The sequence below is a fragment of the Glandiceps talaboti genome, chromosome 12, assembly GCF_964340395.1.
Source record: "Glandiceps talaboti chromosome 12, keGlaTala1.1, whole genome shotgun sequence".
Classification (NCBI taxonomy): Eukaryota; Metazoa; Hemichordata; class Enteropneusta; family Spengelidae; genus Glandiceps; species Glandiceps talaboti.
In genome coordinates, this window is record NC_135560.1 from 11,847,256 (window position 1) to 11,871,677 (window position 24,422).

The 24,422-nt window shown below is 36.1% G+C and overlaps 3 protein-coding genes across 3 annotated transcripts; 2 read left to right on the forward strand and 1 right to left on the reverse strand.

The window, feature by feature from the left end:
* The first annotated feature begins 97 nt into the window (after positions 1-97).
* Positions 98-3,443, forward strand: LOC144443522 (uncharacterized). The gene is made up of 3 exons (XM_078133037.1): positions 98-406; positions 741-1,608; positions 2,195-3,443. The coding sequence occupies exons 1-3, from the start codon at positions 315-317 to the stop codon at positions 2,765-2,767; spliced, it is 1,533 nt and encodes a 510-aa protein (XP_077989163.1). The 5' UTR covers positions 98-314; the 3' UTR covers positions 2,768-3,443.
* Positions 3,444-4,160: 717 nt separating this feature from the next.
* Positions 4,161-12,372, reverse strand: LOC144443464 (proline-rich protein PRCC-like). Its single transcript, XM_078132948.1, has 8 exons — positions 12,139-12,372; positions 11,326-11,489; positions 9,912-9,965; positions 8,803-9,510; positions 8,408-8,512; positions 7,332-7,469; positions 6,427-6,492; positions 4,161-5,923 (listed from the first exon to the last, which is right to left on the reverse strand). Exons 1-8 carry the CDS (start codon positions 12,296-12,298, stop codon positions 5,837-5,839), a joined length of 1,482 nt encoding a protein of 493 aa, XP_077989074.1. The 5' UTR covers positions 12,299-12,372; the 3' UTR covers positions 4,161-5,836.
* A 314-nt stretch (positions 12,373-12,686) lies between these two features.
* On the forward strand, positions 12,687-15,212 carry LOC144443845 (uncharacterized). Its single transcript, XM_078133415.1, has 3 exons — positions 12,687-12,921; positions 13,356-13,537; positions 14,343-15,212. Exons 1-3 carry the CDS (start codon positions 12,790-12,792, stop codon positions 14,854-14,856), a joined length of 828 nt encoding a protein of 275 aa, XP_077989541.1. The 5' UTR covers positions 12,687-12,789; the 3' UTR covers positions 14,857-15,212.
* Positions 15,213-24,422: the final 9,210 nt, after the last annotated feature.

The window sequence follows — 24,422 nt, forward strand, 5'->3', positions numbered from 1 at the left end:
AATCTACTAAATGATGAATCACCTATAAATCGTCGTGATCGTGGAAGTTTCTGATTGGACCAATTTGCTTTATATCAACGTGTCCTTATCGATGTACGGCAAACATAAATAGCGATGAAAATGGTACGTTTTGCCATATCATCGATTGAACTTGAACAGACAACAGCCACAAGTCAAGTAGCAGTACAGCATTGCCTTCTCTGAGCAGAACTTCACATCCATCGGATAACTGGAAAAAAACATATCTACCTCTAAATTTATCTCCGCATTGTCGACTACTTTCATAAATTTGGTGCATCAAAAGAAGAAATATAATGGCAGCAACAAAATTACTCTTGTTCTGTGCAGTAGCCGCATTTATGTGGCAGGACGCTCTCGCATTGCGTGTACAACTCGGAAACAAAAGGTAGATGAACAAATCTCACAATTTCCCACTGACTATATGTTTTAAGATAAAGTCCAGATTTCTTATGTATATTGTACATTATGTGATGGATGTAATTTTTCGGTTGGTTGGTTGGTTGGTTGGTTGGTTGGTTGGTTGATCGAGAGGAGAGCAAGGAAGTTGACTTGTCAAATAGAGAAAAAAATATTTAAATTTCTTTTCTTCTTCTACTCTTCTAATCATTGTCGAAAATATTTATGTGTCCCTGATAAAAAATACGGATTGCGTGCTATAAAATTGAGCATGTAAACAAATATCTAAAAAATATTGTTTTGTTTGTCATCTATCTTTACAGACCTGGGTCATCGGATTTATGGAACTTCCAACCACTACGTCATGACCTGTCGTGGAATAGAATGTTTTGGGATAACTGGAAAGATCCGTTTGTTTCCAATTTCTTTGATGACGTCTTTGGACAGACTCCTAGGTTGTATCATTCTTTACTACCACATGTACGGCATGATTGCAGTACCAATGACTTCCCTGATCATAACCCTGCCCGGAGAAATCTAGATAACGGTAAAACCCGTGAGCATGACACAGGTCAACCAGGTCACAATAATGGTGACGATCATCAAGATCATCGCCATGACAACAACTGCATCAGACGACAACAAGTTGAGGATGAAGCGGTAAATCAAGAAAGACAGTTTCGGACTGAAAAACAACGGCAAGCTGAAATATCTAGATGTCAGGAACTAGAAAGATTGAAACAAGATAATGAACGAAGACAAAAACAGTTGGAAAATGAAAGACAACAGTTGCTACGACAACAACAACACATTGAAAAAGAAATGAGACAAAGGGATGGTGTACAACATCAACAAAAACTCCAACTTGAAAGACAACATCAAGAAGAATTGAGAAGACAGGGAGAAGCTCAGAAATTATATCAACAAAACAAGGAAAGAGAAAGACAGAGAGAAATAGAACTTCAAAGACAGCGTCAAGAAGAGTTAAACAGGCAGAGAGAAGCTGAGAAGCTTTATCGGGAACAACAACAAAACAAGGAAAGGGAAAGGCTGAGAGAAATTGAACTTCAAAGACAGCGTCAAGAAGAGTTAAACAGGCAGAGAGAAGCCGAGAAACTATATCGGGAACAGCAACAAAACAAAGAAAGAGAAAGACAGAGAGAACTTGAACTTCAAAGACAACGAGAACAGGTGAGTTTTATCATTTTGGAAAATTCTATCATTATGTTATCAGAAATGATTCAAATATGCTTTATTCTTCCAAAACAAAATACTGTTTAATGATTGTTACACATCTAAATGTAATGGTTTGAAGATATAGCAAAGTGAAAACAATCTTTTGTATGTTGTGCACCGAGCTGCACGACAGAGTGGTGTTTACACTTTATACCCACAGATTCAGGATTCTAGTACCCTTATTGTCTGAAACCAATTTACATATCAAGACAGAGTCTTAGAAAGAAGATTAAAATTTAGGTTGTGAAAAATAGTTGTCTGGCAGAGCTTTAGAAAATGTTTGTCCAGAACAAAAGGATAATCCTATGTAATCCTTATGGCTCCATTGATAAGATACATGTAACACGAATGCATGAACCCAGGATTGAAACCCTGGCCTTTAAGTAAATCTCTCCCAGAAATACTGAAGGATATGCATGTAACTGGTTAGAGCTGAGTATAGAAAGAACAGTGGAAACAGGCCGAGGCCTAGATTCTGAATCACTCCAGTTGCTAAATATATTCATGGTGTACTAATCTCACTGAAATCTTTTGCTTACAGCATGACAGACTGAAACAGGAAATAAGAGGAGAGAAGCAGAACTCACATCAATCAAGAAATCAACACTGGAAAAGTCAAGATAACCAACATCACAGAAACCGACCCACTGGGAAAACAGTTGAGATATTCTCCCTAATAGTTAAAGATTACGACCCAGAAGATTTCAGAATTTCGACCCGTGGAAACTTTCTAAAGCTGAGTGGAATGCATGTATGTAGATGTAACGAAAACTGCTTTGAGAGAGAATTTGAACGTAAAGTTGCCATCCCAAGAGGTGTTGATACACAGAGTTTATCAGCAACATACAATAGAGATGGCGTCTTGAGGATTGAAGGAGTACAGTATCGCTACGATGTACCTCAGGTAGACACCAACGTTCAAGTTCATGGTTTGGGACTTGTCCGGAACACTGCCCCTGTTTGTAATAATTTAAAATCTGGAATAAAATTGAAGAAGTTGAATAAGAACACAGGAGAGGTTTTTGATGACATCCCTATGGCAACAAGTAGGACACCACAGTTTGAGAACGAAATTGATAATGATGGTGTAACCATAGAAACAGACGAGTACTGATTCTCACATATTACGGACAGCACCTCATCAACTCTACACTCCCACTGCCTTGTTGGCAATACTCTCATTATGTATTTACAGAAATTTGATTTTTGGACAGTGAAATAATCACTTTGGAATGGCAAATTTGAACAATATCAAATCCATTCACTATGGGCCTCAATTATGCAATTTGACTTTTATTGAATAACTTTTCACTATTCAAGGATAACACAGATTGAAATGAGACAAATGTAGCATTAATTTATTTTCATTTGAAGTGATTCGAGAAGTTTAATTTTTAGTAATCCACTGATTTTGTTAAGTTCATTAATTTATTGATTCTCCACTTTCAGAAAGGATTACCCTCAAAGTTACACCTTGGCTTTATTTCGCCACAAAAAATTTAATCAATTTTTATTTGAAGAGTAACTTAAAATGTGTATTCATGTTTCAAAGTAAGAGTTATTTCATTTTTTTAAATGTTTGTTCTTAGAGCTTGTAAAAACGATAAATAACTTGTATCATGTTTAAACTACTTTTGATACTTTTTCATATTTATGAAAACAATAAAGCCGAGAAATTTCACAAATTTGAATTCTTTGTGTCTGCACTTTGATTACGGTATTTCACTGTCAAGTATTTGACCAGTCACTAGTGAGCTAAAATTCTATGATTGAAGGATGGTAATGTGAAATAATGGAATTGTTAGGTACGTACGAATATTCAAAACATAATATCACGGTGATTGCACTGAAAAACGTTCTCAAGTGCAAACATAGGTATTGTTCGAATATTCGTAAACACCTATTACATGTAATGTCATTATTTTGTATCCTGACCATCCCTGAATAGAATATTAGCTCACAAGTGACTGTGTACAATACATACATGTACTATGCAGTGGCAATAAATTCTCTACATTCTTGCAAACTGTTGCATGTTTTCCACAGATGCAAATGGTGCATCTCAGATGGTGCTGTAAAGAGAACTACTATGACGTTTATGCTGATTCCCCATTGATGAATTAGACTACCTAAGTTTGTCATACAAATCACAATTATTCAGAAATTTAAGACCTGCCATATTAACATGGAAAACCATAAGTACACATAAAGATGTCATTTTCTTCTTATTTGTGCATTTTTAAATGAAATTAAAAGATGAATGAATTGTCAAATTTTGCATGCATCACAAAGAGTTCAGTTATGCATGATGAATTAACACATTAATAAGATCTCAATACACTATAAGTGTTACCGAGTTGCAAATCTGTTATGAGGAGAGTCCGAGCACGAAGTGAAATACTGTTTCACAAGAGCATAAAAAAGTAACAGAAATTTAGTGATGAAACCACATCCCATGCATCTCAGTTAAATAAAGTAGTCATTCATTTTGTTATTATTTATATGTTTATTTAAGGTTGATTTCACAATGCCATTTCTTTAGACTGTTTTCAATACAAAAAGACAACAACACTTTACAACTATCTGGTGGTTAAGACCTCTCACAGAATAGGTACCGTACAAACCAGTTTGTAATTACAATTCATAAGGTATTCAAGTTGTACAAGCTGAGTTTGTATGTTTGTAGGGTACCGGGGTAACTCTTTATGCATGTACTTTTTAGTATTTACATATTCAAACCATTGCTTACATTTGGTAATAGACCTGTAGACTTGAGAACGGCTATCACTATTCTATTCCGTTATCCTAACTGACAGCTGCTGTCCTAACCGACATTTTGACAAATCAATGGAGCAAAAAATTCAAAATGTCAGTCAGGATAGTGGAATAGTGTAGTGATATCCGTTCTCAAGTCTACAAGTAGGCTAATATGGTAAAGTTTAAATCTAGTATTCCTCCATGAAACACATAAAATGTAGAGGAAACCTCTAAAATTATGCCATCAACTGTGCTAACGATGCCAGAAGACAAATTCCAATGCCTTCGAAGGTATGAATTCAAATATGTAATAAAATTGAGGTTTTTATATCCAGGTGAAATTGTTACAAACTCAGCTTGTGCCACTTCTAAATATAGTAGAACCAGTAGAACTGAACAGAGTAAAATGCATTTATACAACCCAATTATCCCTGTCTGCATGTATGCTTCCATGATTTCATATCAATAGATAAACACTGCTCTAACTTGTATAGAATGCTGCTATCTTTGGTATCCATGACAACTATTAGAGAACAGCGCCCTCAACTGACTCTGTATTGACAGGATGAGGATCTTGGCAACAGAACACTTTCCATTTTGACACCTGTTAGCAAGACAGATCTTTATTTTTTTCTACTTTAACATCAAAATGCAGTTAATAAATAACAAGAAAAAAGAAGAAACTGACAAAAACTGAAACGAAATGTTAAAGTTCCAATGTTAATTAGTGTTTTAAATGAAAAGGTTGACATGATATACTGTACTGCAGACACGAAATGGCTGTTTATTTGCTTAATTCTGTACCATTCTCACCAAACAAATAGTTCTAAGTTTAAAAGTCTTTAAGCCAGTTCAGTCATCCAGTGTGGGAAAGTCTTCTCGCCGACAATTATTGCAATCTCTGGAATTTCTAAGTTTTTTGATTATTTCACAATATATACAGTAACTCCAGCACCTTTCAAACTGTTGTAAATTAAATTTTAAGTAAGCAGTTACTGTACTTTTTGGAGATGGCTGCTTTTCAATTCTTAAATTCTACTTTCTATATAAATTTGTTCTACATGATACTGGCCCATGATAGCGTTTTTTTGAAATATTACACCATATATGAGTGGTGTAGCTATATCACTAAAGACAAAGTTCTTCATGAACGTTTTGACATGATTTATATTTGATAAATTTTTCTACCTGTAGGACAGTTACCAAACCACTTAGCTTGCTGATGATATGGTAATGACAGAACCCCTCAGTTTGCTAATAATAGCAAATAAACCACCCAGCTTACTGATGACAGTAACTAAACCACTCAGTTTGCCGAGATGAGCAATTCAACCTCTGAGCTCACTACTAATGTCAGCAGTGCTACCTCTTATATGAAATGTTTAACAGTTGTGCTTTTCATGGTGATCGTTTAGAATTGTAAAATCTAGAATCCATATTTGGCTTGTGTCTGTTTCCTGGTAAGCCGGTTCTCTGCCCAAGAATTTTTCAGTTCCAATTCTCTTTCCTTGGCCTGCAATGAAATAGAAGGTATATCCATCTGGTAACTAAGGCTAGGCTAGAGAATGTTACGTTATTTCTGTTCAAATCTATATACAGGGAATATAAGGCTCTTGTATCTCAACACACATGCATGGAGTTTTTTTTTTCTCGAAAGTCTCTGGATTGTTAAAGTTTAATAATATCATAAGACTGTTATTTTCTTTTACTTTCTATGACAAGTTACACCCCTCCCCCCCCCCCCCCCCCCCCCATATCAGTGATTACAAGAAAACATAAGATGTACACAAATTCATGTGACATATTCGGACATGTACAGAATCACTGTCACAACATCATATTTTAAGGATATGAATCAGATAAAAGTATTTGTAATATATTGGTAACAAAAAATTACCTATTTCTCTCAAAATCTTCTTAAGAATACAATGCAAATTTGAAACGAGCAACTCAACTAGATAATTTGACATGATCATAACAATGGTACATGCATAAAATTAGGTTGATGATTCTTACCTGATGAGCTAGGTATGTGATATGATGTTTCCTCCTTTGCTGACTGGTTGGTAGTTGTTCCTTTCTCTGCAGGTTGAAAAGAAACCCAATTGTTAGAATTTTTATTGGATTTAAAGATGTATACATTCAATTGTGTTGATTTTTTTTAAATGGAAAAGCCAAGTCAGGCAAAGAAATTGTGGTAACTATAACGTCATTTCCTGCAAACAGTTGTCCCACAAATGTTTGCAGGAAATCTCCAAAATTGCAGAAAACATTTCAAATGCAATATGGCTTCTTCACATGATTTCAAAGTTGTACAACTTAAGACAAGGTGCTATTTTATCACCCAAAATCTTGATAACAGAAATCAAGAAATAAGTCTGACTGGACTTTTCCTATAAGTTGATAGCAGTAATCAATACAAGTGTACTAAAGGCAGAAATAAGTCTGACTGGACTTTTCCTTTAAGTTGATAGCAGTAATCAATACAAGTGTACTAAAGGCAGAAATAAGTCTGACTGGACTTTTCCTTTAAGTTGATAGCAGTAATCAATACAAGTGTACTAAAGGCAGAAATAAGTCTTACTTTTCCTTTAAGTTGATAGCAGTAATCAATACAAGTGTACTAAAGGCAGAAATAAGTCTGACTTTTCCTTTAAGTTGATAGCAGTAATCAATACAAGTGTACTAAAGGCAGAAATAAGTCTGACTTTTCCTTTAAGTTGATAGCAGTAATCAATACAAGTGTACTAAAGGCAGAAATAAGTCTGACTTTTCCTTTAAGTTGATAGCAGTAATCAATACAAGTGTACTAAAGGCAGAAATAAGTCTTACTTTTCCTTTAAGTTGATAGCAGTAATCAATACAAGTGTACTAAAGGCAGAAATAAGTCTGACTTTTCCTTTAAAAGCAGTAAAACTTACTAATTGACTTCTAAATTCCTTTTCTTCACTGTTGTATTTATTTAACCATTCTTTACTACTGTAATCTTGTCTGTCTTCCTGAATGTCAATAATCTGGACATCTTCTTTACGCCCCTTCTTGCCTTGGAGTCTCCTAAACTGGTAAAACAAATAGAGCAAGTGATGAATACCTGTCAAGTAAAGATATGAGGGTGTCCACAAATGTACATTCACATAATTCACAATATCAACTACAAACCATTGCACTGAAAAAGAAACAGGAACAAAGCACCATAGCAGACTAGCAATAATTCCCTACAAAATGTACCTCACACAATCCAGAGTCCTTTGAGAAGGACAATGAACATGCTATTTTAAAGTCACACACAACTAGGGAGACACACATGCTCAGTCACAGTCACATAACTTAGAAGAGACACATGCTCAATCACACACAGCTAGGGAGTTATATACTGTGTCACACAGCTAGGGAGACACATGCTCAGTCACACACAGCTAGGGGTATACACACTGTCACACACAGCTAGGGAGACACATGCTCAGTCAAACACAGCTAGGGAGATTCATGCTCAGTCACACATAGCTAGGGAGATACATGCTCAGTTAAACAGCTAGAGAGATACATGCTCAGTCACACACAGCTAGGGAGTTACATGCTCATTTACATATAGCTAGAGAGTGACAGCCACATGCTCAGTCTCACATAGCCCAGCAAGAATGAGTCCATAAGGTGCACTGTAGCACTTACACAAGCATACATCATACATGTAGTCTAGCTGTTAGACCTCAGGCTTTCTTCTGAAAGGTGCAATCAAGATCAGAGCCATTTGGCCTATCGCCCGCACTAGTGACCTTTGGTCGCCTTCACAGTGAGCAGAACAGCCCATGGGTTCTAGCACGACTAGCATACATGTAAAGCTATCCTGAACTCTTCATGCAAAAACAATATAAAAGTAAAGACAACTTTGAAAGTCCTATAACCATGAGTAATGTCCTTCAGTATTACTATACTGCAAGTATTTGTCGCGTAAAACTAACAACTTTGTAACAAATACTTGCAAACATTGCAAACTTACTCCTTCATCCTGTGCAAAGTCCTGTGAAGTCGTGTCTGGTGCAATCTGGTCTTGGCTTGCATCATAATATCCATATTGTTGTGTTGAATCACCACCGTATGCATACTATGGACAGAAATGATACGATAATGATTCATTGATCTATAGAAACACTCATAGCAATATGTGTCTATGAATGTTCTAAATCCTATCATATCCATATCCATAGCAATGTCAACGAACAATTTCACAAAGACACTGTTATGAATCACTACTATAGTGTACATGTACTGAAAACAGAAATTATATTAATTGACAAGTTATTTCTGCAAATAGAGCTGAAACCACTTCCATGTATTCTTGGAAAGTTTTGCTGCCTCTTGACATAAATACTGGTAAATTGAAAACCTCCTTACCTGCTGGTTGTATTCTTGAAACGCTTGATTATCCTGTTCATATTGTTGGTTGTAATACATATTATCAACATTTTGATAACCTTGACTGGATGACGACACTCCACCAGAATTCACACCAAAATCTAGTGGTGCACCAGCTCTGTCTGTTGATGTTGTCATTGATTTAAATGAAAGAGGTTTATTTGCGGCTACATCCATTTCTGATGATGTAGCTGTATATAACAATTTATTGTGATCTGACTTGGTATGACTAAAACCAAGTGGTTTATCCACTTGACTTGCAGCAGGAACTGAAGTTGATGGCTGACCAGTTGTATATGTACCTATGTTGTCAGTTCTAGTAGTGGTAACTGCAGCCTGCTGGGCAGTGAATGTATTTATCTTATCTTTGATAGTGGTGGAAGCAATAGTCTGACTAATGGAAGATGTTGATTCCGGAAGCTGGCTTTCTGTTTTGGATTCGTTTGTTTTCTGTTCACCAAAAGAAAAGAAGCTAGCAGGTTCATCTTCATCGTCACTACCATAGTTCAGAAATAAAGCATTTGTTCCCGCTGGTTGTGTGTTTTTCTTTGGCTGTGGTGGTTTCACTGGTGCTACTTTTGGTTTGATTTCTTGTTTCCTGGTCAGTGTGTAAGGTATTAGTATTCTGTTGGCTTCTTTTGATGCGGCATGTTTAGGCTTGGGAAGTAATGCAAACAGTCCAGTACCCTACAAATTAAAACATCAATATTACATAATATGCATAAAATGGTATACATCATTCTTATAATTGGATATAATGATTGCATAAAGGCATCTAATGGGAAGGGGTAGTGGTGAGGAATGGAGATCTGCGCCATAGTAATATATCTTATTGATATTGCAGTGGTCTTTGTTGGTTTTTTATTATCAAAATCAATTTACTTGCTTGAACATGTACATTACACAGAACTTTAAAAAGTATACACAAATTTCATACTTACTTCATTACTGACCAAAAGTCCAAAGGTACTTTGTTAGTATCAATTTATTTTTATACAAAATTATGAATTTGTAGGGTTTAAATTATTCTTGTACTTTTTCCTCCTTTCTTGAATTTTTCCATTTTATTGAGACAAGAACTTACTCACCTGAGGATCTTGTTTTACTTTCTTAGGAACTGGTTCATCCTCATCTGAGTCAGGCTGAAGTGTGAAAACAAAGATATTTATGATCAATACCAGTAACAACTAAAATATAAATTAATAACTAGAGAAATTCTATGATTGGTTGTATCAAATCTGATCATTTTCTTGTCACTGTTAGTAATTTTTTACCACACTTGAGGATTAATTTGCAAAGTACAGAAGACATTCAATATTGCATGTTATCAATGCATTATACTAGATTATATTATAGCATTACCAATTCCAGTGAATTTTGTGACGTCATCGCTGTACATTATTACTGATAATGTACTCCGTTATTGGGCATCGCGGCCCCGGAAGGAGCATAACAATACAAGCTTATTTGTTCTGTTTCTTCATACGACTAGGTATTTTTTCGAAATGCATGTTGTTACTTATGATTGTCATTTCCACTGTTTAAAAATACAACGCATTCATGAAACAAATTTGTGTTCACAGCAGTTCATTGGAGTGTATAATGTGTGTACGTGTACGTACATGTGTCGCTATGATTAGTATTCAGCTTCCGGGCCGAACATGGCAGACGATGTTCAGCGCTGTGTATATTATACGTTTTTTTGCGTTTCTCGGTCTACAAATTCACTGGAATTGGCAAAACTATAAAATAACTCAAGCAAACGTTGCACTCCATAATGGGCTCGGCTGTCGCCTCGCCCATTATGTCGTTCAAAGTTTGCTTTCGTCCATTATGGGCTGGGAGGGCGTACATTATTGTTTAATTCATGGATTTTCAAAAATTATACCAAAATGAACAAGACTTTATTGTTATTACTCTGAAAAATTGCGGGCACTCCACATTGCTGAGTGTTGTTAGCAACACAGCAATCTGGTATACCACACTCCACAACAGTCAAGCTTTCTGTCTATATTCTTACATGGGTGCTTGAAATTTCTGTTATCAGTCACAAGAGGGCACTGTTGATATCGTAAGACTTGAACAGGTGGTGGTTCAAATCTTGCCAAAGGATAGCCAGTCAGAAAGAAAATACATGTGGCTGTGGTGAACCTAGACTGTAAGATACTGGTACATTGTGTTGCTATGCCCCTCATTGGCCCAAGGGGTGTGTGACGGTGCCCTGACATGGCATACATTAGTATCTTTTAGTTTTACAGACTATGGTGAACCTTGAACTAGGAGAAATGTGCAGATTACACTGTAAATATAAGCTTGCCCCTACAACTATTTGATCATGATCAATACTACACACAGTAACACTGATGTCCACAATCAATAAACTGTACGCATGTAGGGTTACAGAAATTGGAGGAATTTGGGCAGATCAATTGAACGAGTTAACCATATTTTCAAACTGAATATGATGAAGTCGTTGTTGGTTATCATAACTATGATACTTACATCAGGCAGTGAAGGAACAGTGATTTTCACAGGCTGATTTTTCTTGGGTGGTGGTAAATTCAGTGATCTAGTTGGTTTTGTTGTTGTGGATGTGGTGCTACCTGTCCTTTCACCATTATTTCTGCTACTCAGTGACAAACCACTCTTGCCCAAACCACTGGTATCTACAACAAACAGAATATCGATCAAACAATGCATCTTTAGCATACATCACTCAAAGATGAGGAAAATTCTCTATCTTATCTTTGCACTCATACCAAACCTTTAGCCAACCCAACCCAAGTGTGAACAGTTTGGCACGGCTACATGTATTACCTCTAGACAAGTCTTCTCTCAGGTCAGATTGTCATGCCAGTTTGCCAGGCATAGTTTGGCGAATGGGTTCAACACTCCCCATTTGCCAAACCATACACGTTGTAAGTTGCATGACAATCTGACCTAAGTAAGAAACTTTACAATACCTGGCTATTTTTCCCCCATTTCACAAAAAATAAAGGGTTTGTTTTCACGTGTTTTTCTACGTAGTTAAGTAGTAGATTTCTTCGTCACAGTCCTTTAATGATAGAGGAACTGTGGTATAGCATACTTCACGATTTTCAGAGACACTTTCCTACACTTGTTTTTGTTTATCAATCTCGGAGTGGAGTGGAAAGTCTATGGTTTAAATGATGATCTCCACATTCCTTTGTGTGTTTACGAAGGCCCACTGCCAGCTGTTTTGAGTACGGAGTCAATTAACGGAATCAAGCCGTCCGAATGCACGGACTCCTGATTCTGTACCCATGATTCGGATTGTCAAACATGCATGTTTACCTATTTTTGGTACAGATGACTTCGGTGGAGGTAAAGTTGACAGAAGCGACTTCGCCGTCACAGACGGTTTATCGCCAATCGAAGCTGACTTCGTGACCTGTGATTCCTCGTCGTCACTGTAATCGCTTTCATCACTACTTCCATACGTTACCAAAGCCATGAATGTCTGTATTGAACTGAGCTATGCCCCCAAGAACACGATAGTTCGGCAATCTTTCAGCCTCTTGCTTTCTGTCTAGGCCCTCGCTCGGAGCTACGAGCAAAATACGACACTTCCGGTGACCCCAATATCACTATAAGTAGCCTATAATTTACAACACATCGAACGTCGATTGCAACAAGATTTTACCGAGGAAAACGACTTGCCATCTTTACTATCATACATCTATATAATAACATACGGTTTTAAAAATAAAATTGAATAAACAAAATTTGTATTTAATGTCTGAATAGAAATGAAACAAAACAAATCAATGTGAAATATATAACGAATCACACGCTGGAAATAAAACATGGTTGTTTAGATTGTCCCGCGAAATGAACAAAACACGTCCGCACGCACGGAGATCGAGTAGTAGATGCAACACTAGAATATAGATGTGCACTCGAGTCGTCCAAATGTTTTTGGACAACCATACCAGTTAGGACAAGATGACCACGAGGAGTTACAGGCGTGTAAAACAAATATCGGTGTCAGAATCGTCTGAAGATTCCGAAACATCTTGCCGAAAATCCTTGAAAAATGGAAAATTGCAGGAACTTGAGGAAGATGGACATGACGAGGTCAGTGTTGAAACCCAGTGCACGCAGTTCAGTGCAGTGTCTGTGACAGGCGTAAATGAGCATGTTGTTATCAGTATAAACATGGAGGCAGTCCTTCCTACCTCCATGGTATAAACAACTGTGAAGTGTGTGAATTTTTGACACAACTTTCATAGCATTAGCAATATTTGCTTGCACCACGCTATGTGTGCTTGTTTGCCCCAGCAATCACGAATGATGGCCATGGCTGCTGAAATGAAATGGACATACACAGAAGATAGGTGATGGGAGAGTGAAAGGATGTATTTAAATATTATTTGCATATAGTATATGACAAAGGACACGCCATACCAGTAACTTGAGATCGGTTACCATGACAATTTGCTTTATCTCTTGTGGAACAGCTAGTACACAGTGGAATGAAAACTTCATTGTTTCTTCTGACTATTTTTCAGAGATGTGATAAAACGCCAACATCACCAGTCCGATTTTCTAGAAGACTAGAGGGTAAAAGCAAAAGAAAACTTTACATACCAACCAGGGATGAAGTATTCAAATCATTGGTACCTGAAGGAACTCCTTCTAAAAATCTAGAATATTTCAGACCAAGAAAATTGGTCAATAATTTGTTGAGAGTGTAAGTATATTATGCTTGGCATAATGTTGTTGTCAATTTAGAAGACCTTACATGGATAATGAATGATGGATTGGTTGGGTAGTTAGGTAGCAAGAAAATAACTGCTTGGAAATAAAATCCTTGTGTAACTTGAAGTACTCTCACTTACGAGTCTTAAGTATTACAGTCTTGTACTTATGTTAGGGGGATCAACTTGAACTCTAGTAGTAGTAGTAGTAGTAGTACTGATATACAAAATGATTGTCATCTCTAATTGAAAAAAACAAAAGTTTTGAAAACACTATTACAAAAAACTGCCAGCATTATGCAGACAAACATTCACCTGAAGATTTATATTGATTTGTAAATAGATGTTACTTGATTATCGATTTAATATTAATGAACTTATTGCTAATAAAGTATTTCAGATCAAATTATATGACACTCCATCATGTTTCAGAGACGGAAAAAACTGGGTACGGGTAGCTACAATACATCCCCAAAAGCACAGCGTGTTTTTCACTGCCTCTTTGCAGTCAGTACACTTTGGAGTGTGTTATAAAGAGGCTTGTGGTTTTATGACAATGCTACAATAATTGTAGTCTGTAAGATATGTGGTGTGAGGGCGCCCTCATCCATCATTAGTCCACCCAGTATAATATAAGAGAATGTAGATGAGGGTGGAATGAAATGACATCATACAAGCTACAATAATCCATGACAAAATTAATACAAAAGTATCACCTATTCAGTAATGATTCTCTGTACATATCAGCATTGTACTCGGCCACTTGTAGACATAACTTCTTTTTTACTTTCTTTGCAGACATCATCGTTATAATTATGATCCAGATTATTCCTCTAGTGGTGATATTGATGACTTCATTCAATATAGTGAGGAGGATTCGGACTCTGATTCATCAAGTACAGAAGACAAGGAATCTACATCTGATTCTGAATCTGAGGACGTGCCAAATGGGAGGAAATCAAGGACTCAAAGTAGCAAGAATGCCAGTCAAAAGAGGCGACTAGAAAATTCTGACCGACGTGGTAGTAAAGACAATGTTTTATCTAAAGGAAGGAGGCGAATAGTATCAGTGAGTTCATCTAACGATGAAAGTGATGGTGAAGACGACGATGTTCAAATATCAAGGGTAAAGAAGCGAAAACCATCAACTTCTGTCTTGACTTCCTCTGATGACGAAACTTGTGAAACCATAGCAACAAGAAGATCTGAGAGAGCAGACTGTCTCAGAAGGGAGCGAGATAAGAAAATTAGCAACAGACTTGCTGAATATAGAAGTCAGAGACAACAAAAACAAGTTAGAAAGTCTTCTTAAGTTAATTTGACAGCCAAGTATCTGTCTCAAGAAATGTAAATATCATAGAACTGTATGCAAAGAGGTGAAAAGACTAATTTTGGTCATTTTTTTTATAGAATGTGATTGTATATGTTATAGAATTATACCAAATGTTTGTATATATTAGTGATTTCAGTATGCAGCATTCAAATATATTTGGTTAACTGCCTTCATATGTCAGTTCAAATTTAACATATTCAATTCGACTAGATACCACAGGTGTGTGGCATGAAATATGAAGATAGGAATTTTATACAAACATGTCCTCTATACAAGCGTTGTTTGTGTTCAATATAGCTTTCATGTATGATTTCAACTACTTTCTGTACTACTTAGGGTGACCTTATGTTTCTCATTACTTTTTCATGGCAATTATGGTTGGTTGGTCGATTTAAAATTGAAAAATTCAAAAATCATCATGTTTCTCTGCCTCTACTTTTCAACATCTCTAGCTTCCTTTTATTGGATTCCTGATATCAAACCCTTTCCCAACTTCTTTACACATTTGATATGTTCTCAGCCTCACTACTTTAGTAACTTCCGTAATGAAAGAAATGCTCTGTTCGTGAACAAGTGTCATCGCCGCCACCATGACTGTAGATGATGTTGACAGTCCAAACTGTTGTGTGTATTCTTGCCAGAGAGGGCGCTGTTTCGCAAAATATTGTTTTATTTTGATGTCGGAGCTGAAAATTTGCGTCGGTCAGGTAATGAGAAACAGAAAAAAAGGGTTATCCTTATATGGAAAAAATCAACTAATGAAAAAGCACTATGTTTGATAAGTGAAAATGTGACAAATAAATCCTGCAGCTATAGCTACTGCAATGGAAAACTTTGTGAGTTTTATGTACCTATTAGTTTTTCTTCCACATAGCCGTGGTTCTCAAACATTCTATCAGGGAACATGCTTGATTCCATGAATTAAAAATTAATTCCCAGTAGTCCTGTGTATATATCTCATTGTGCATAATAATAATTTTTAGAAAGAAAGCAAAAACATATTTCCATCATGAATTGATTTAATTAATCCAGGTTCTGTTTACACTTCCGGTCTTCACATATACTGCTTAGACTGAAGTCACATGACGACAACTTTGTCATTCGCCCTTGTTCTGCTCCCTACAAGAGCGCCCCCAACGTGCTAAATGAACATGTATATGTTGTAACGCTAGTACACACAGTCACTCTATTATATGGGACTGTACTCTAGACGATTCATTATCAGCAGGTGTTATAACACCTGAATATAATTATAATTATAATTTAATATATTCAAATGTAAAAACAAAGATGGAAACGGACTACCTTTGTGTTGGCATAAGGGAAAGAAAACGTTCGACTTTGGTAAATCTACAATTATGTCACCAATGGCAACAGATGTCGATCGAGCTCGAATTCATTGCACGTATATACTGTAAGTTTTAAATCGGAGTTTAAATCAATCAAATATATAACATGGCAGAGAGGTTCAGGTCATGTGGTCATACAGTATCAACTTTTGTGAATCTCCGTGATAAGTCTATCACAATGATAAACGTGACAGGATTTAAATTTGTCACTGTCTCCAGTAGTCATCGAGTCGTTTATACCAAGAATGTTGGCTACTGCATGTGGACTCATCAGTGTTTTATCATTTCACATAAATACTGCAACAATTTCAGTTGATGCACACTTTATTTTCTGAGCGAAATATTACACACGATGTGACTTTCATATTCATGTCTTGTGAACTACGTACACACACACACCTACCTACCTACATAAAAACACACACATACACACACACACACACACACACATACACACTAGGTTTTGGCGAAATGTATATAAGCAGTGTCATGTCTGCACCCAAACACAGTAATTTGCAAATTCATGACATGATGTCGTCTTGATATGAATGCTATGGACGAATAAATAAAATGTGCAACATTATGACTGGTTTATCGTTTCGTATATTTGAAAATAAAACGTCAGGGTAGAAGCTCGGGGAAACTGTAAAATGCCAGTTCTGTTGGTGTAAAGTTCAAAATAAATCTAAATTTACACACATTCTCTATCCAAGTACCAGTATGACAATTATTCATCACGACCAAAGGAATAAATACGTACCTAGTATATCTAAAGCCGTTAAAAGTGATTTTAACTGAACATTGAACAATCAACTTGTTCAACATAATACATTTAATAGTAACATTACTAATTTAAGGTAATTCAGTGCGAGACCAAATATGTCATGACAGATGACATTTTACATCCATTGGGATTAATATGTTGCAATTGGTCGTATGCATATCGCTCATCCATCAAGTGCAACAACGTGGTACACAGTATTTTATCACAATATATGATGACACGTTCAGCACGTGTGATACTGAATATTATTAATCAATGTCAATATCTACCATCAGAACTAATTTGTATGTAAATATTCATGTATGTGTTTAGGCTTAAACTTTATATTAGGTGACATGCCTCGATTCAATATGTCGATCAATTATCATTATCATGCATACAGAACCTATTAAAACACCATTTGTACGCTAATATATGGCTGTGGACATTTCATATTTTATTAGCCACATGGAGTCATACTAAATTATATTATGAAAACATTGTATTCAAATTATAGACTATGGGTTGAAGGTTTGGCGTAAATTTCGCGGGTAATAATAGCCATGCGTGCACACCAGAAAAAAGGCGGGTTGATTATTTTTCATAATGCGGTCAAATGAGGACATGTAACAAATTATTAATAGTGCCTTCTTCCCATCTAGACGGCACTAAAAATCCTACCTCAAGTAGGATTCAGGGTAGTTTGAAGCCCGTGTAGATGCAAACGCGTCCTGAAACCGTCCTGAAAACTCTCCTGACTTAGGACACCTTTGAGATGTTTCCTAAAACCCACCCGACTTCGTCCTATGTACTGTCAGGACAGAGTCAGGAGGGAATGCGCGACATCTACTCCACAACGTTCCTACGTGTAGACACAAATCTATCCTAGGACAACCTACGTGTAAATGGGGCTATTGACGTGTAAACAAAGAGTGCAAAGACACCACCAAGATTCCCTAACATTGTTAATTAACCACTACTACTAAACTACTTCCAAATCTGGGTCAAGAAGTTCTTGAATTGGATTGGCACAGGAAACAAAAAATGATTGGCAATCAAGAACACCCCAGTAAATAAAACAAAACAAAAATAATCCCACAAACAAACAGACAGACAGACAGACAGACAGACAGACAGACAGACAGACAGACAGACAGACAGACAGACAGACAGACAGACAGACAGACAAACAAACAAACAAAATAGACACTGACATAAAAGACTACTACTTTCTCCGTTCAAAATCCAATCTTTTCAATTCCTTTCTTTTCTTTCACCTAATCCAATCCTTCCCCTCCTTTGCTTTGCTTTTCTTTCCTTTCCTTTCCTTTCTTTACCCTACCCTACCCTAAGTTACCCTTCTATACACTCTACCTTACCTTACCCTGTCCTACCCTATACCCTACCATATCCTGCCCTACCTACCCTACCTTCTCTATCTCTCATCCCCTTCCCTTCCCTTCCTTTACCTTGCCTTTCTTTATACCTTGCTTATATAATTATAGCTGTGCTAATTGTAAGTGTTTCAATTCATCTTGGATTTTATTTTCTTGGAATTGTATACGTAGATAAAGAATATAATGCCGAAACCATGACCGGAAAATTCATCTTGACTTGCGAAAGTCAGATTCGACTGAGCTGACAGGTAAAAATTCTTTTCAAAATAAAAATAAATTCACCAAAGATCGGACTATAATCTTATAAAACAAATTGCATATTAAACTGTGCACTTTGTTCATACTGTGGTCACTCGTAACTAGACTATTAGAGTCGTAACAGATCGAATGATTATAAACATATTGTGGAGTGAATATGCGGGCAGTTTAACCCCAACGAATATATCACTTACACCAGACATTAAAATTCGAAGTCTAGGTATGACTGATTAACAAATTAAAATAATGTTAATATATTGCATATCATTGGTACTTTGGGATATTAAATCACGTGGTTGATATTCATGTCATTGAGACTGGTGACCGGTGCAGTTCATATTCTTCGTCTGAAATTGGAGACACACCCATTTATTTTCACAACAACGCTATTTTAAGATACAGATAAGGCATACAATTAACCCCTAGGTCAATATTAGGGTCATTTACTCTTGTCTTATGAAAGCAATGAAGGGAGTGTATTCAATGTCTTGTCTTGACCAATTTTGACTTGGATTCAAGGTATGTTTTATAGTGACGAAGGCAGCTGACGCGTCGAAGACACGAGCGAGCGATGCTTCTATCTTGGGGAAACCGAAGCTTCGATTACCAGAGTGGTATAAACATGTATGTATGTGATGAATTGCCCGAGGTACTAGTGAGTGATGGTATGTTCACGAGGGGTTCTTGTCATATACAGGCACGATGATAAACACTCATTGCCTGACTATGAGGGCACTACTAGACATCTATCACCCCGGGGTTATTATGCAACAACTATTTCCCCGAGGTGAAAAGCCGAGTGCTAAATAACAGCATTAGGGGACGTCTACTATTGCCCGAATAAGGCCAGACAATAAGCGTTGTATACATCATATTCTCAGGCACATACATATTCTTTTCACAGTCAAAGCAATCACGGAAAAGGCTCCAGTGCTACATGACTATTGTCCTTGGGAATATGACTTGTGCACGCACTATGTAAATTGAGGTCACAAATATACGCTTATAGTCCAGTCAAAATATACTTATTATTGCCTGGCTATGAGGGAACAAGCAGACGTCTTACTCCGAGGGTTGTTACAACAATAACTAATTCCCCGAGTCTGTAAAGCAGAGGAAAATATTTGCTCCATAACAGCAGGAGGGTATGATATGGCGTTTACTAATACCCGATTAAGGCCAGGCAATACGTGTCATCACATTCTCAGGCACATATTCTTTCCATAGCCAGGCAAATCCATAATAATACTTCCATATTACATGAATATTGCCCGGTGGAAAATAGAATGCGACTAGTGTCCCTATATGCAAATTACGGTCACTGTGGGTCAATAGTCAATACCAAGTGATACGATCTAAGACAATCACTGGTGAGTTTATATGAAAACGATGTGATATACTGGTCACTAGTCCACTGGTACCACGTGACACAATCTAAGCCAATCACTGAAGACTGTGAAATCGGTGAGAATATAGTGAAATATTCAATTAGTCCTTACACCACTATATAGTGGTCTGAGATCTGTCAAATACAATTTATATAGCGCCAAAATCCAATACGACTTGGAACGTAAAGGCTTTCTCAAATCGAAAATGCCGAATAGTGAGTAACCATTAAGTTCAAAGTGTGGATGGGAAAAGCACCCATAAATATAAGGTTTTTAATTTTTTTAAAGAAAAGAAAACTGTGCAAAAATAAAAGTAAAGGTAAATTGTATAATTTTGACTGAATTTGAAGTTTCTGTTTCAATACATAGAGGTTTAATTGTTTGTTGAAACACAATAGAACACTTACCCATAAGTCCCATATTTACCCATTTACCCATAAGAATTAGTAGTTAACTTCACCACCAAAGAGCAATATTCCAAGTTCACAGTTCATAACATTTAAAAAGCGATTAAAACAAGTTTTACTCCTAAAAGTTACAGGGAATTCGTTCGTCGGAAAAAAAGAGCGTTCTGCCATAAGTCTGACGACTGACTTTCTTTGAACTGACGAATGGTTTTGTACTTTGATGAATGGTCTTTTCGTACATGAAATGAAACAATGAAAGTATAGTGTGAAGTAAGAAATTCATATTTCCAAATAAGGTAAAACAATCGTAAGACGTAGACGATAAATACTTTCAAATCTAAACACCTGACAAGCTTATCAATGGCGGGATTTTCAGCGCATTCTTAAATATCCTTGTATGATATCGAAATGTTGGTCTGTGAAAATAAAAAAAATCTCGGAAAGATGGTTACCTTCGTTAAACAGTTAGTACATGTTACCCCATTCTACTTGGTGAGGCTAAATTAAGCTGTTACAGAAACATTCTCCATGCAACACCTGCAACCACATTGTATCTGTCGTCAAATATTTATATTGCTATGGCCGCCATATTAAAGGGCAGTGCCATCCTACTCAAATATTAATCAATTCAGTACATTCAGAAATGTTAATGAATAATCGGATTAAAACTACACGTAATCAGATTTTCTGTGGAATGTTTTGTCGTTTTAACAATTATTTTAATAACAGTTTTATTTCAGGCCTTTGACTTGAAAGACAAGCTAGCTGAAGGGTGCATTTTGCATATGACATGTACACATGCTCGTATATTCCTGAGCAAACTTTCTCCTACATCCAATCAGGAAACGAATTTTATGCAAAACTCAAACTGGCAGCCCGGTGACCTCTGCTGTAGAATGTAACCCCCCCCCCCCTTCCGAGTCCAGATCCTGAAACGACGTGTTTATGTTTGTTTGTTTGTTTGTTTGTTTGTTTGTTTGTTAAAGATAATGACCAAAAGCCAAAAGAGTTGTGTTCAAAATTCAGAAGTTTAAATTTTATATGAAAGACTACTTCGTCATGATATTTCATCAGTATTACCTCCTGGAACTTCTCCCGCCATTCGAAATTATGCTTGGTGTTTCAATATTGTAAGTTGTAGAGTAACAGTACGTCGGTGGGGGGGGGGGGGGGGGGGCACGAACTGTACTTATTTGTCGGGGGTGCTATGTTAATTTCAACTTCATATTGAATATAAGCTTATCTGTACTGTTGCGAGGTATACCAGTTGGTTTTGGCAGAACGTAAATGATTATACATATTTAATACGTGTACTAACTTGTCAAGGAGCCTGACCCTTGTTTAAATAAGATTCTCATAACATTTTGATATATAAATTTGCATAAACCTATCACGTCCAATGAGGACAGTGCAAATATGGGTGCATGCGGGTGTTCGGAAAGCTGAGACTGCTTTGATTTATGAACCAGAAGCTAGCATGGGGCTCTAGCCGGGGCCCTAGGGACACGAAGAGCCGATCGTAGACCACAAGGTCCAAGGATACTATATTGTGAGTAATAATTCCACTTTTACACTGGAATTCTGCATTTAAATTTGATAGTGAAAGAAAGAAATTGTCCGTACTTAGTGTACAAAAAGGGCAGTCCATAATAAAGTGCATTAAATTTTATCTTCAACTTTGTTGGTACCACGTTGCTTGCATATATTCTCTCCGCTATTGTTAGTTTAGGTCTAATGTGTCTCCCTTTTTCGGTCATTAGGTTATGATCACTGATTCTCAATTTACAAATAAGTTTCCTATGGGAATTATGTGTAACATTATAGAAATATTCTTCCATTTTGAATTTAGTTTTAAATTTATAGTAGGTGTGCAATTTTTTGCCTTCCATAGACGCCCTATCAGCATTAATATCCTGTTCCCATAGAGCAATGTATTGTTTATCTATCCTCTCTATTATGTTATTCATGTTATGTCTGTTTCCATTATTCAAGTAATTTTCTATGTTCTCAGATCCACTTATGATTTGTAGAGCAGTAGCCCAGGCTGTTTTGTTAAGTATGTTATAATATTTGACAGTCTCATCAATCAGGCTGTTTTCTTTTTTTCGTGCACACTCTATGCCAGTATTTCACCATCATGTTATTTACAAAATTTGACAGTGGTTGCCTACCTAGTCTCCTCTTACTGCTAAGTTTGTTGCACATGAGTTAACTTGAAGTAACATTTTGGATAATTTGATGTCCAGTTTCTCTATTGGTGTTTTATCAATGTATTTATCAACTCCACAATATGTTAGTGCGTGTCTAATAGTGAGATCAAAAATGTTGATCCATGTTGGAATGTTTACATTAGTGGTGTGAAGTGGTGATTTTTCTAATATTAGAGTAGAACGCCTTTTTGTTGCCTTTTTATAAAGTTTGTATTTTGCTAGATCAAACTTACCATTGGGTTGAAATTCTATCCCTAGATACTTATAGCTATATACGATCTCGATATCCAATTGATGTTTTAATAATCTATTATTTCTATTAAATATCAATACCTTTGTTTTCTCTATATTGTTTAACATGCATGGTTATCTAACAAGGGAGGTATTTAATGATAAAGGGATGTACTCATGTACTCCAATACCTATTGACATACTACATGTACTCACAGTGGTATTCAAAAAATGTATACTTATTGTACATTACATGTAATCTGCATTACTAATGTTTAGCTTACTTTGGAGTGGTTTGATGATTGAAAAGTTTACTCAAAATAGAGCGTCAATAACTATTTATGGGAAAAAATATGTAGGCTAATACTAATGTATTATTTTACATGTTAATTACACTAATTAACACTTGTTTAACATGCATTTTTATCTAACAAGAGAGATATTTAATCATGATATGTTATTCAGCATAAAATTCTGAGCAAGATGCGCTAAAATGATTTCTGTTGCAACCATGCCCTGGTTTGGCCTAAATTTCCGCTAGACTGACTGGACTATATACTTCTACATCTCTCCACTATACATGTAATATATAATGGAACATTTATAATTGTTGTTTCTTTTTTGCATTCGAAGTTGTCTCATGAGTGAAGTATCAAGGCATCTTTATTTCTCCTGTAAAAACAACACTGAATCTCGCTGTCTGGTAAATCTAATAATATAGGCCTATATGATGTCATGTCTCGTATAAAGGTTTTAAAAAGACCAGCATGGGCTGAGCACGCAATAGCTACATTCCGATTTTCAAGGTACACTAATAATTTAATGAACAAATGTCAATCCTAATCTGCTTTGACCTCACAGTAAACTTTTTTTTAGTCATAAATGAACCAGCTGTGACGAATTCGAATCTCAGTAATCTACACAATGGGGTTAATTCGTAAGTTGACACGTAAATGGTACACATCGTCGACAGCTGTTTGGTTTACATGAATGGTGCATTATGTTTGAATATATTGAAACAGCCGGTAAAATGACAATTTGTGCTAAAAGATTAACCCAAGATGACATACCGTGATTTCATAAACTAACAATGAGTAATTTCAGTACAAGTCAATGTAATGAATGACCTAAACTGGTTCAACAAGAGGAACTGCAATTTACTTGTTGAAAAATTCAAATTCCACATATCACACAATACAACGTCCTTTTTGAGTTTTTTGTTGTTGTTGTTATTATTATAAATTATATATTATAATAATATTAATATTAATGTTAGTTTTTATATTGTGCTTTCCCACTCTGTGCTCAAAGCAATTTACAATTATTACCCCTGGCTCGGATCTATCTATATGTACGCCGATGTTTTTTTTTATAATTCTGAAATCAAGTTCATTAGCTTAACCTCTTCATATTGACTGAAACCAATTTCCTTTTAATGATATTCTGAATTCTGACATCAACACAGTAAGTAGTTTGTAATTTTACGTACATCTAGGAAGTAAAATTTAAAGACTGTGCCATCTTTGTCATCCAGGAATTATT

Bases quoted from the DNA above. Each gene is read 5' to 3' on its own strand.
- LOC144443522 (XM_078133037.1), top strand. From the start codon at position 315: ATGGCAGCAACAAAATTACTCTTGTTCTGTGCAGTAGCCGCATTTATG. The intron at 407-740 runs GTAGATGAACAA...CTATCTTTACAG, and splicing joins GTACAACTCGGAAACAAAAG to ACCTGGGTCATCGGATTTAT. The intron at 1,609-2,194 runs GTGAGTTTTATC...TTTTGCTTACAG, and splicing joins TTCAAAGACAACGAGAACAG to CATGACAGACTGAAACAGGA.
- LOC144443464 (XM_078132948.1), bottom strand. From the start codon at position 12,298: ATGGCTTTGGTAACGTATGGAAGTAGTGATGAAAGCGATTACAGTGAC. The intron at 9,511-9,911 runs GTGAGTAAGTTC...TTTAATTTGTAG, and splicing joins AAGTAAAACAAGATCCTCAG to GGTACTGGACTGTTTGCATT. The intron at 8,513-8,802 runs GTAAGGAGGTTT...TTCTGTCCATAG, and splicing joins TTCAAGAATACAACCAGCAG to TATGCATACGGTGGTGATTC.
- LOC144443845 (XM_078133415.1), top strand. From the start codon at position 12,790: ATGACCACGAGGAGTTACAGGCGTGTAAAACAAATATCGGTGTCAGAA. The intron at 12,922-13,355 runs GTCAGTGTTGAA...ACTATTTTTCAG, and splicing joins AGGAAGATGGACATGACGAG to AGATGTGATAAAACGCCAAC. The intron at 13,538-14,342 runs GTAAGTATATTA...CTTTCTTTGCAG, and splicing joins GTCAATAATTTGTTGAGAGT to ACATCATCGTTATAATTATG.